At 41.8% G+C, this 11,828-nt stretch overlaps 2 protein-coding genes across 5 annotated transcripts in view; one reads left to right on the forward strand and one right to left on the reverse strand.

The window, feature by feature from the left end:
- itpr1a (inositol 1,4,5-trisphosphate receptor, type 1a) overlaps positions 1 to 2,112 on the reverse strand; it is a 51,306-nt gene extending 49,194 nt beyond the window's left edge. For all 3 annotated transcript variants that reach the window (XM_076268229.1, XM_076268227.1, XM_076268226.1), the window contains exons 1-2: positions 1,745 to 2,112; positions 1 to 35 (exon numbers count right to left, since the gene is read on the reverse strand). The exon at positions 1 to 35 is cut by the window's left edge and continues 74 nt beyond it. In XM_076268229.1, coding sequence (XP_076124344.1) covers positions 1 to 24 — 24 coding nt within the window. In that variant the 5' untranslated portion in view covers positions 25 to 35; positions 1,745 to 2,112. The remainder of the gene's footprint in view (positions 36 to 1,744) is intronic.
- Positions 2,113 to 3,999: 1,887 nt separating this feature from the next.
- On the forward strand, positions 4,000 to 11,449 carry sumf1 (sulfatase modifying factor 1). 2 transcript variants are annotated; one of them, XM_076268252.1, is made up of 9 exons: positions 4,000 to 4,346; positions 4,787 to 4,960; positions 5,140 to 5,214; positions 5,854 to 5,936; positions 6,567 to 6,689; positions 6,902 to 7,016; positions 7,305 to 7,418; positions 8,646 to 8,705; positions 11,029 to 11,449. In XM_076268252.1, exons 1-9 carry the CDS (start codon positions 4,065 to 4,067, stop codon positions 11,125 to 11,127), a joined length of 1,125 nt encoding a protein of 374 aa, XP_076124367.1. In that variant the 5' UTR covers positions 4,000 to 4,064; the 3' UTR covers positions 11,128 to 11,449. The 2 variants fall into 2 exon arrangements, with proteins under 2 accessions (XP_076124367.1, XP_076124368.1); XM_076268253.1 differs by lacking the exon at positions 11,029 to 11,449 and adding an exon at positions 8,922 to 9,664.
- The last annotated feature ends 379 nt before the right edge of the window (positions 11,450 to 11,828 follow it).

Raw genomic sequence — 11,828 nt, forward strand, 5'->3', positions numbered from 1 at the left:
GGACATCTTATCAGACATGGCCATCACTGTGACACCTGCAAAGATACACACACACACACACACACACACACACACACACAAGCACACACAAGCACACGCACACACACACACAAGCACACACACACACACACACACACACACACACACACACACACACACACACACACACACACAAGCACACACACACACACGCGCGCACAAATAAAAGCACACAAGGTGGTAAGAGTTTTTGAACATCTTTTCAATACACCACAGAAGACCTGTGACTCCAAAAGAGAAGTCGTTTTTAAAAATGAACAGTCCTCCTAAAACTCCTTTCCCTTTAGCCATTAATTTTGTAACACTGCTGAATGAACACGCTCTGAACTGTAAACACCAAAATGAACCAAAACGAAAACAAAGGCCCAGCCGAGACCGGGCCGATCTTTCAACACGGACCCATTCTCTACTTTTACTGGGCCCCTGATGTTCTTTTCCTGGGCTCCGCCACACTAGACCACGTGACCTCTGACCACACCACACACAGGCCAGTCAACGTGATAAAGCTGGTAGCAGTGCTGGTTGCCGTGGTAATAATAACATGTTGGCTATTATACATATGAAATCGTATTTTGTCCAATGATTTGGAAAGATTTGCTCCTCTTAATGGTTGTTTTATTAGAAAAATATCTGCTTTCAGGAATGGGAGAGAATGTGAAATTGGGACCTACAGCACCTGCTATGGCATGCCTATATGAGAGTGTAATAACACTGTTTTCACAGTTATGTGGCCCTGTGTATGAGACCGGCACCAGATACAACTTTGCATAACAAATGAGGTGCCACACTGGTTGAACATAGTTTTTAGACACAAATATCACACTGTTGAACCCACAAGGGAACCCACTGTGCCTCTATGATGTGTGTATGTGTTTGTGGTGTGGTGTGTGTGTGGTGTGTACGTGTGTGTGTACGTGTGTGTGGTGTGTGTGTGTGGTGTGTGTGTGTGTGTTTGTGTGTGGTGTGTGTGTGTGTGTGTGTGTGTGTGTGTGTGTATGTGTGTGTGTGTGTGTGTGTGTGTGTGTGTGTGTGTTTGTGTGTGTGTGGTATGTGTGTGCGTGTGTGTGTGTGTGTGTCTTCAACTTCAATCACTACACAAGAAGAACTATATGACTCAGTAGCCTATACCTATTGGTGAGTTAATTGGGTTATATAGGCTACAACTCAATGAGTTATCTTAACTTGTAGTAGGCTATTGTATCCGAAATATCCAAGCAATAGGTTATGGTCAATTCAATCTTTAACAATTCAAAGTCGAACAAACACAACACAATGCTATTAAATGTTATTGATTTGTCTGATTCAGATTTAATAACAGCCCAGACAACTGGAATAGCCAACATAGTTGATGGACGTAGCAAATAGAAACAACATCAGTGCATGAGTGTTGGACCAGACAACATTGCCTATGAAATGTATATTCATACTAATTCAAATAGATGGCCCGTGATAAGTTATCCGGTGGATACTAAACAGCCTATAGTTTCGTTTTGGCTGTAGCCTTAGAGAGACCATCATCAGTTCCTGGGCGCTCTTGACTTTTGCGCCTCAAATCGAGTTTACGGAGCGCGAACAACTTCATGATTATCATATTAAATTACCAAAGAAAAGTGGGTCTATGAATTTACATGTGAGCGTAATTGCGCAGAAAATACATAAGCAGCATACTCTCAAAAAAATAACAAGTCATTCTTTTCAAACTTACCGAACTTTCTTTCGTTTCAGTGGGAGGGTTCATGCACGGGCGGATGCTCCAGAGCTCGAGAGATGATTTAACATCGGAGAGACAATATCCAACATTTCAATTATTCTTTGACTTCACTCTTGATAACTTAGTAGAAAAATCCGAATACAACCATTTTATGAGTTTGCCTTAAGTTAGACAGATAACTTTGCTGTAAGACCACTTGCTTGGAGTTTAGTTCGGGAGCGATGACCCCGTACTTTTGTGTGCTGCTCTCAACTCCATGGTCCAGCAGCAAGCTGGGAATCGAGGGGCTGGCGGACGACGTCTAAATAAATCATTTAACTCTTGCTCCCTTCGCCACTCTGCTTTGCTACTCCGAGATACGCGGCGTCTCTTTGAGAGCTATTTATAAATCTGCGCCGTATGCTACTCTGGGAAGTGGTGTTTACTCGCAGATGCTGCTATTTCAAACATGGTAGGCTATCGGACTACAAGTCCCATGAAGCTATTGTTTCTTCTGGTGGTCGGGGAAGTATTCCAATTTCCCCAAGTTCATTAATGTGCAATAAACCTTAATTTAAAAGCCTTACTTTAAGAATGACGCCGAAATGGGATGATCAGATTTGTGTTAGACTGAAGGCTCTCCTCCAATTAAGTTTTATAGGCTTGTTTAATGAATTTGTGTCATTAGGGGGGGAAAAACAATCAAAGAAACAGGCCTATACTCTCTTGTCAGCCAAAGCCAAAACTAACACGCATTCCAGTCATGTCTAAGTGACTGGACACGACAAGATTATTCTTCCTGTATTCAGTATTTTGGTACAATCTCCCGATTCGGATAGGTCATGATAAATACACAGGCCTAGATGCAAATGTGTTATTGAACTGCAGTCCACAGAACAATACAAGTACCATGTAGCTGCTGTTACAAATAAACAAAATTGAGACATAGAGCAGAAGGTGGCTAGACTAAAACAACAATGATGAAAAACTTACCCTAAATATAACTTGATAGGACAATAAAGGCAAACAATGCAATTTTTTGTTTTTCTCATGTCCCTAAGCAAGCTCAGGTAAGATGTTCCCTTATTTGTAAACCTGAAGAAAATAATGAAAATGAATGAATGAATGAAAATAATTAATATGTTGGCCTGGGTTACAGTAGCCTATTCAACCAGTTTATAATATCCAAAGGCATTAACATCCACAACATGCATCTAAGGACATCTGATTGCTGCAGTCTGACTTTTTGTGACCATTGTGTGTCTTGGAATGTGTCATTCATCTGCAGTTTGAACACCACACGAGTTACTGCTGTAAGGTGAGATATTGGATGCGTATCTTCCCAGATCGCAACTGCTTTGAGATGAACCAGTGGAAGGTGCCAAGTTGCTATGCAAGTTGTATTCCCTGAGCCTAGGCTATAAAATAACTATGAGTCTACTACTACTATTTAATAGAAGTATTAGTCTTTTGGAACATATAGAAGTAGCTTTAATATGCTACAGGGCTTAAAGTGTGCAGGCACTGTGCCTGAATTCAGGCATGGGCTGGGCTGTTTTAGAATTGAAAATGGGCAATATGACATTTTGCTAATTTCAATTTCAATGTCATATGCCCAATTGAAAATGGGCATATATGACATTTTGATAATTTCAGGCACAGACATTTTCTTTGCTGCCCTACGAACAATATGAGGGTAAGGATAGGCCTATTACAGAGGTATTATACCAAAAAAGTAGTTATTATGCACTACCATAAAACTACTATAGGAATCATGTAGTAGCCTAGCCTATTACAGTTCTTTTCTCCCTAAAGGCAGCAGTTGTAGGCTAAACGTTGATTTGGAGTGGGTAGAACATATACAGTATAAAGTTAACCAACATCAATTCAATTCCATCAACATAGTTCAAATAGGAAGTGAATAGGAACATAGCAGGAACATATTAAAGCAACGATTCAAACGAGTTTATAGACTAGGCCTACTATCTTCATCAGCAGGCCTCTGTGGAAGATTTTTCCACTGGTCCTCTGTCCTAGTTCAGTTTGCAGCCTAACTTTGACCATTAGGGTCACTGACCTCATACAAGAAGAATAACATAAAACATAAATAAATACGAAGCTACACCACAAATGCCTATTCATGTGGGTTAACATGAGTTGTGCCATAGGCTGTGCCCTAGGCTGAAGCAAATAATTGAACTTCAGGCTAGGCTACCAAGCTTTATTTGACAAGGATCAGCTGAGTGATCACGTGACTCAAACATCCGCAATCATGGCCGCGTGTTTAGAATCTATGTTAAGAACTTGTAATGGTTTGTGAAGTTTAAACGATACAATGTTGTTTGTAAGTTGCATTTTCCTGCTATTTATGCCCGTCCCGTTTGCGTATTGCAAAACCGAACAGCTCAGTTTTGCTTCGGATTCAGAATCTTCTGCCCAAATAACAACAGAAACGGGGCGTTCAAGTTGTGGTTGTGATGCATTGAAAAGGGATGTTGGAGGAGTCGATATTGGCGAGGAAGCGCCTTTCCATCTTGAAGATCCCGCAGAAAAATATTCTAAAGAGGCCAATAAAGAAAAGGATGACCATTCTAATAAGCAAGACATTCGCAGCAAGGTTGGATTTTGATCTTGATCTTACAGGCTGCTCGCAGTCTCAGAGGTTGACGAAACTCAGCTTCGCGATCAAACTGAGTTAGCCTTCTAAACAAAGTTAGCAGCAGTGTTATTTATGCATTAAAAAATATCCCTCTAGCCTATTGAAACTGTTTAAACCAAACGCATCGAGTTCCTCGGCATTCCACGGAACACTTCGGCACATCGGATGAGGACCACTTATGTACTAGGCTACGCTAGCCTACTGTAGAATAGTCACACGCATCCTCTGCAGCACTGAAGAAATTGCAGGCTGACCTAGGACCTACGGATGCAAAGGAGCCCCCCCCATAGTGCTATGATCAGCAACTGTCACAATATTTTCAATGGTATGCTATCTTATTCTTTCAGTCAGTCAGTCAGTCAGTCAGTCATTTATCTCCTCTCTCGATATCTCTGTAGATGGTGCCTCTTGATTCATCTTGGTTCTTCATGGGCACTGATAACCCAAGCATTCCACCTGATGGAGAAGGCCCTCAAAGACGGGTGTGGGTTGACTCTTTCCTCATGGAGGAACATGAGGTCACCAACCAACAGTTCCAACATTTCATCAACCAAACTGGCTATGTCACAGAGGTAATATAACCTATTATTTGAAATGATAAAAAGAATAGCAATAAACGTACATTATGGTTAAGTACTCACACTTGCATAATAGTAAAGAACAACAATTTCAGAGACTCTCTCTCTTTCTCCTCTCTCGCTCTCTCTCTCTCTCTCTCTCTCTCTCTCTCACACACACACCCTTACTCCAGGCTGAGCGTTTTGGAGATTCCTTTGTTTTTGAAGAAATGTTGACTGAAGAGTTGAAAAGCACAATATCACAAGCGGTGAGAATCATATTTGCCACAGGTTTTGTGTACTAAACAGTCAGTAACTGTGCATGCATTAGTTTGCACGTGGAAGTTGAACAATTTGTTGTTTGTACATGTTTAGACGACATTTGCTTCAGGACGTAAATGGACACAAAGCAGATTACCACGTCTTAGTTTTTTTTATGAGCAACTAAAATTTGTCATCTTGTTTCAAATTTATTTGGGATTGACCAAGATTGCATTTGGTCAAATGGAGGAAAGATTAAACACACCTGTGCTATTATCTAGGATGTAGGCTGCTACCCCTTGACAATGTAAGAAAAGCTGTCACAGCATGGCATCACCCACTATATTGTTGGTGTTTACAGGGTTTCTGCATGCTTGTACGTCTTTAATTTGGAAGCCCATCTAAGGGCCAGTGTGTAATATTATGGTTTTTGGCCCAGCAGTGTGTAATGTGAGGGTTCTTGACTCCTTCCTTCCCTAATGGCCAGTGTGTAATATGACGGTTCTCCTGCCCTAATGGCCAGTGTGTAATATGATGGTTCTCCTGCCCTAATGGTCAGTGTGTAATATGATGGTTCTCCTGCCCTAATGGTCAGTGTGTAATATGATGGTTCTACTGCCCTAATGGCCAGTGTGTAACATCTGCAGGTGGCTGCTGCCCCCTGGTGGTTGCCAGTGAAGGGTGCGAGCTGGAGACACCCTGAGGGTCCAGGTTCCTCCATTTCAGACAGGTAGCCACTTGAGTTGAATATAAATCCCTAACACTTACAGCTTCTTTCACAAATGATAATCTGATGTGTCCTGTAACTTGTGCCAAAGATGCATCCTGTATCTAGTACCAAGATATGTTACTGATGCGTCCTATATCTAGTGCCAAAGATACTTTAGCTTTATCAACCGTCTCTGCTAGTGCCATGTCACTGAACATGGGCATGAACTCTGGGTACATGTCACTGCATGTTGTATAAATAAGCATATAACATAAATATACAGAAATGTATATGTGAAACTATTGATTGTAGTAGTATTCCTGATTACTTTTCTGGGTTGGTGTGCTCGTAACAGTTGTAAATGAGCACCACTAGGTGTCATACCTTCACTTTGTAGTAATAAGGGTGTGAAGTGATGTGTACCTGTTCCACCCTCTGGAAGAACTGTACATACATGAAAACGGCTTTTGACTACATTTTCAACCAATAGCATCAGTGTACTGTAGTCAATATATATCTTTTTTGACAGACATTTTCCATAATTATCAGAACTCCATTTCTGTCATGGTCTCTCTCTATCTCCCTCTCTCGCTCTCTCTCTCTCTCTCTCTCTCTCTCTCTCCCTCTCCCTCTCCCTGTGTATGTGTGCAGGCTGGATCACCCTGTTTTGCATGTGTCATGGAATGACGCCCAGTCCTACTGTAAGTGGGCCAAGCGCAGGTTGCCCACAGAAGCTGAATGGGAATACGCCTGCAGGGGAGGATTACAGGACAGGTGTGTGTGTGTGTGTGTTGTTTGTTTTTTTATTCTGGACTAGTTTGGTTTACTGCGTCTTTGCATCTGTATGTGTCGATTGGTGCTGGTTAGTCAGGTTCCCCTTTCACTGCAAAGCATTTTTGGTGCCATGATAAAGCTCTATATAAATGCAAGTTGTTGTTGTTGTTGATTTATTTGAATGTGAATGTATAACTCCTGTTGTGTTTCAGACTGTACCCTTGGGGAAATAAACTGCTGCCAAAAGGAAAACACTTTGCTAATCTGTGGCAAGGTGACTTCCCTGTTAAAAACACCGGAGATGATGGCTATGTTGGCACCTCACCGGTGAGAATAAGCACCGCTGCACCAACATGGCAGTGCTGATACATGTGTAAATATTGTTTGCCCTCACACATCGGCGCCACAGGCCCGCAGCTATTTGAAATATCAAACTGAACTATATAAACTATACAATTCAACTGAAAAAACCCCCAACAAAAATAGAAATCAGTTGTAATCGACATGGCGGTGGCAAAAGAGTTTGAGGCTGGTTTGTGGGAGGCTTTAGATTACTTTGATTACTGTGTATCCACCTTGTAATATTATTCTTTATATATATATAATCTTTTGCAGGTGATGTCATTTCCTGCTAATGGTTATGGTCTGTATGAAATGGTAGGAAATGCGTGGGAGTGGACTGCTGACTGGTGGACTGTACATCACACACCAGAGGAGAAACGCAATCCGGTGAGACACACACACACACACACACACACACACACACACACACACACACACATAAGCTGTAGTCATGGAGTCAACATTGGGGGGGGGGGGCGTTGACCAAATGTGCATGGTGGGTGAAATCAGTTCCTGCCATTTTATTATACGTACAAATTCGAGAACATATGGGGTGATATGTGTACCGGTATATGTTTTCTATACTGAATACTGTTTTTCTCATTTTTGTGTGCCATTCTATCTTATGCCATTAAGAGTTGAACAAATTACAACCATAACTGGGATAAAAGGGATAAAAGGTGGCATGGGGGTAAATAAAGGAGCAAATTCTGAGTTATCTCTTTAAAAGTATTACAGCCTAGTCTAGGGTGCAGTAGTTTTCGTTTGAATATTGTTTACAAGATTACATAAGATCATATATGACCCCCCAACCCCCCCATGACGTGATTTTGACCTAAAGTGTGTTGAAACATGATACCGAGTGTGAACGTATGTCTCATAGCTCATTGCAGCTTGTCCCCTGCACTGCACTACGAAATGTGGCGCTAGTTAGCTGATGCTACCAACAGGTTTTCAAAGGGGGGGCCTCGGGCATCGGCCTAGCCATGCAAATAAATCACTGTTTTACACCATTTACGAGCTCAAAGTAGCTCCACACTTCATTGGTAGACTTCTGAGGGCCCTGACATTTAAAACGAGACATTGAGAACTTTGAAAAAGCACTGGTAGTTTATTTACAAGACAATTTATACAGACAGTACCTTCAGGAAGTTTACCATTCGCCGCCATCTTGGATTTAGTCACGATAAGTGAGCGACGAGTACGAATGAACATGTATGATAAGAGATCAGATTCCAAAAATAATTCTGTGGATTCCAGATTCCAGTTGCTGCTACTTATCTACTTAATAGTTATTTTACCATTTAACACACACACACACACACACACACACACACACACACACACACACACACACACACACACACACACACACCATTTAACATGCCATTTTCCAGTTTGTAACAAGTGATTATTTTGGACAACAGTGAGTGATACTACTGTAGCATAACAATATAAACCTAAAAGTATATCATGATTACAGCCTTGCACACACAGATACTACACACGAACACACACACACATGCACATGCACACGCGCACACACACACACACACGCACACACACTTGCTTGGTGTTTTGTATGGTGACTTATTAATGCCACTCAATCAACAGACAGGACCAGGCTCTGGTACAGACCGAGTGAAGAAAGGAGGCTCATACATGTGTCACAAGGTATACTATTTCTGTCTGCTGACTTGTCTCATAACGCCTTTCAAAGTCCACCTCCTCGTAGACGTTGATGCAAATGATTGGTCACCTAAAAATTAAATCTGACAATGTGTAACAATTTCTCCTCGCTCTCTCTATCTTACTCACCCTCTCTCTCTCTCAAATTCAAATTCAAATATGCTTTATTGGCACGACAAACCATATGATGCATTGCCAAAGCGTTCACAGGAATAATAATAATGAAAGAAAATGCAAATACAAAATGATATAAACATGTACAAACATTACAAACATTGTTACACTTCATCACACACACACACACACACACACACACACATGCACACACACACACACACACACACACACACACACACACACACACACACAGCACGTCACAACCATACAAGACCATTGTCTGTACACGTGCATAGGAAAACCAAGACAGGACAAAACAAAAACAAAACAAACAGGAGACATGGTGTAACAGACTGGGGCTGGGGAGCAGTGTTATGTTGAAGGGTGGAGGTAGTGGGGTGATTATCTTAAGTAATGCCTTCTCTCAGGTTATGGAGTGAGGACACATAACTGGCTGCCAGTATGCATGTGCTGGTGTCCTCACCCAAAACTACAGCAAGTTTTTTCTGTTCCTCCAGTTTTGTGAAGTTGGGAATGATGTTGTTCAAAATGGTGAAATATTTGTCTCTTTGGGACCAATATTTGTCACAGTGTAGCAGAAAGTGCACCTCTGACTCTACCTCCCCTGTCATACAGTGACCACATGTCCTTTGCTCTTTGGGCAGCCATGACTTCTTGTGCCTGCCTTTCTCTATGGCTAGACTGTGGTCACTCAGCCTGTACTTGGTGAGGATCTGTCTCTGCTTCGTATCACTGACAGTGTGGAGATACTCTGCCAATTGATAGTCTTTTCGTATGCCAATGTAACATTCTAGTTTGTGTTGTAATTTTGTTTCTTTCTTCCAGTGTTCCAAATAAGAATTCTTGTTGTTCTTGTTAATTTGGTTGATTCTGATTGGTTGTTGGGAAGCAGTGCTGGTCTGTACAATTTGTGGGTTAGGGGTTATTGGGTTAGTTAAATCCGAGACCAACTGACATAGGGGACTGGGCTTAGGGCTGAGCTCTTGGGATTTAAGTGCTTTAAAATGTAGTGAATTTTGAGGGCTTAATTTTAGATGAATCCAGAATTTTAGTGATCGTTTTTGGATATTAATCAATAGTGGAAATCGGCCTAATTCTGCCCTGCTAGCATTTGTGGGTACTGTGGGTACCGTGCTTACTGAGTGGACCCCATATTTCACTTCCATAAAGTGCAATTGGCAAAATGACTGTGTCAAATATTTTGGACCAGATTTTAATTGGTATATCTATTTGATGAAAATTTCTTTTTATTGCATAAAATGCTCGTCGTGCTTTTTCTTTTAGTGCATTCACTGCAAGAGCAAAGTTTCCAGAGGCATTAATTTTTAAGCCAAGGTAGTTATAAGAAGTAACATTCTCTAGGGCGGTGTTACCTAGAGTAAAGAGGTGTCTGGTTCCCTGAGGTCTGGGATGCTTCTGGAAGATCATAACTTTAGATTTATCCAAATTGACTGTCAGGGCCCAGTTCTGACAGTACTGCTCTAGCAGGTCCAGGTGCTGCTGTAGGCCCTGTTCAGTGGCCGACAGCAGCACCAGGTCATCCGCAAAGAGCAGGGATTTGACTTCCGTGTCCAACAGGGTGAGCCCAGGTGTTGCAGATTGTTCCAATAACACCGCTAACTCATTTATATAGATATTGAACAAGGTTGGACTCAAGCTGCAACCCTGTCTCACCCCACGCCCTTGAGTGAAGTATTCAGTTCTTTTGTTGCCACTCTCTCTCTCTCTCTCCATCTTACTCACCCTCTCTCTCTCTCTGTCTCTCTCTCTCTCTCTCTCTCTCTCTCTCCCTCTCTCTATCTTACTCACCCTCTCCCTCTCTCTCTCTCTCTCTCTCTCCATCTTACTCACCCTCCCTCTCTCTCTCTCTCTCTCTCTTTCCATCTTACTCACCCTCTCCCTCTCTCTCTCTGTCACCTTCCTGTTTTTTTTCTCTTCTATCCTGCCTTCTCCACCACTTCTCCATTATCTCCTCTTGCTTTCTTTCTTTCTATTCAAGTGAGCCTTATTGGCATGACAAATATAGTTTGCTTTGCCAAAGCAGTGCATTAAAAACACAAAGGTTACAAACAAAATGAATGACAAACAAATTATGGCAAACATGGATACATTATATATGCATTCTTGAATCTCTGTCTCTCTCTCTCTCGCTCTCTCTCTCTCTGTCTAGTCTTATTGTTACAGATACAGATGTGCTGCCCGCAGTCAGAACACCCCTGACAGCTCGGCCTCCAACCTGGGCTTCCGATGTGTAGCGAGCCCTGCCTGAACTCAGCTTCCCGCTCAGAACGAGCCCAGGCCTGTGCAGAGGTCTCTTTCTGTTGGAAAGACAGAAGTCATGCTGCCTCAAAGATTGGTGTGAAGTACAGAGCAGGGAGGGTGTTGCGTGTCTAAAAACCTCAGAAAATCATCCTGTAAGCACCTTGGATGGGAAAATACTTTTCTTTTTAAGGGACACAGGATAATAACGAAGATGTTTTCATCTTTTGTCTTGAGTTTATGAGTAGGAGTGCCATAACCCCAAATTGAGGTCTAGTGAAAGTAAACAGATTTATTTTGATATGTGTTGAATAAATACAAATGATTAATTATCCCTCTGTCCTGTGTTGTGATCTTCAATAGGCATGTGTTTCCTTATATGGCTGTACATGTTGAAAGACATGGTGATGGCCCAAAAAGGGAAGACGTATAGGAAACGAAAAGGAGGAAGTGAGGCTGAAGTTGTCAATATATAGTTACAAAGGTGTTGCAACATGGTTGCATGTGGCATTGTGTTATTAGCCAAAAGAGGATGCTGAATTCTTAAACCCACTGAATTCACGTGAATCAGTCGAGATGTGGGTGAGACCATGTGTGACCATGACACCATGTGTGAAGTTTGTGTTCTAGTGAAATGTTGGCACGAGAAGGCAAAATGCTGACCAACGCCTCTGTACTGGTGGATGATTTTACGAGATGTGGTTTTCCTGT

The sequence above is a fragment of the Alosa pseudoharengus genome, unplaced genomic scaffold, assembly GCF_046254945.1.
Source record: "Alosa pseudoharengus isolate Yale_2024_CS ecotype anadromous, Long Island Sound unplaced genomic scaffold, YU_APseudo_1.1 YU_APseudo_1.1_scf_5, whole genome shotgun sequence".
Lineage (NCBI taxonomy): Eukaryota > Metazoa > Chordata > Actinopteri > Clupeiformes > Clupeidae > Alosa > Alosa pseudoharengus.

Bases quoted from the DNA above. Each gene is read 5' to 3' on its own strand.
- sumf1 (XM_076268252.1), top strand. From the start codon at position 4,065: ATGTTGTTTGTAAGTTGCATTTTCCTGCTATTTATGCCCGTCCCGTTT. The intron at 4,347-4,786 runs GTTGGATTTTGA...ATATCTCTGTAG, and splicing joins AGCAAGACATTCGCAGCAAG to ATGGTGCCTCTTGATTCATC. The intron at 8,706-11,028 runs GTATACTATTTC...CTCTCTGTCTAG, and splicing joins GCTCATACATGTGTCACAAG to TCTTATTGTTACAGATACAG.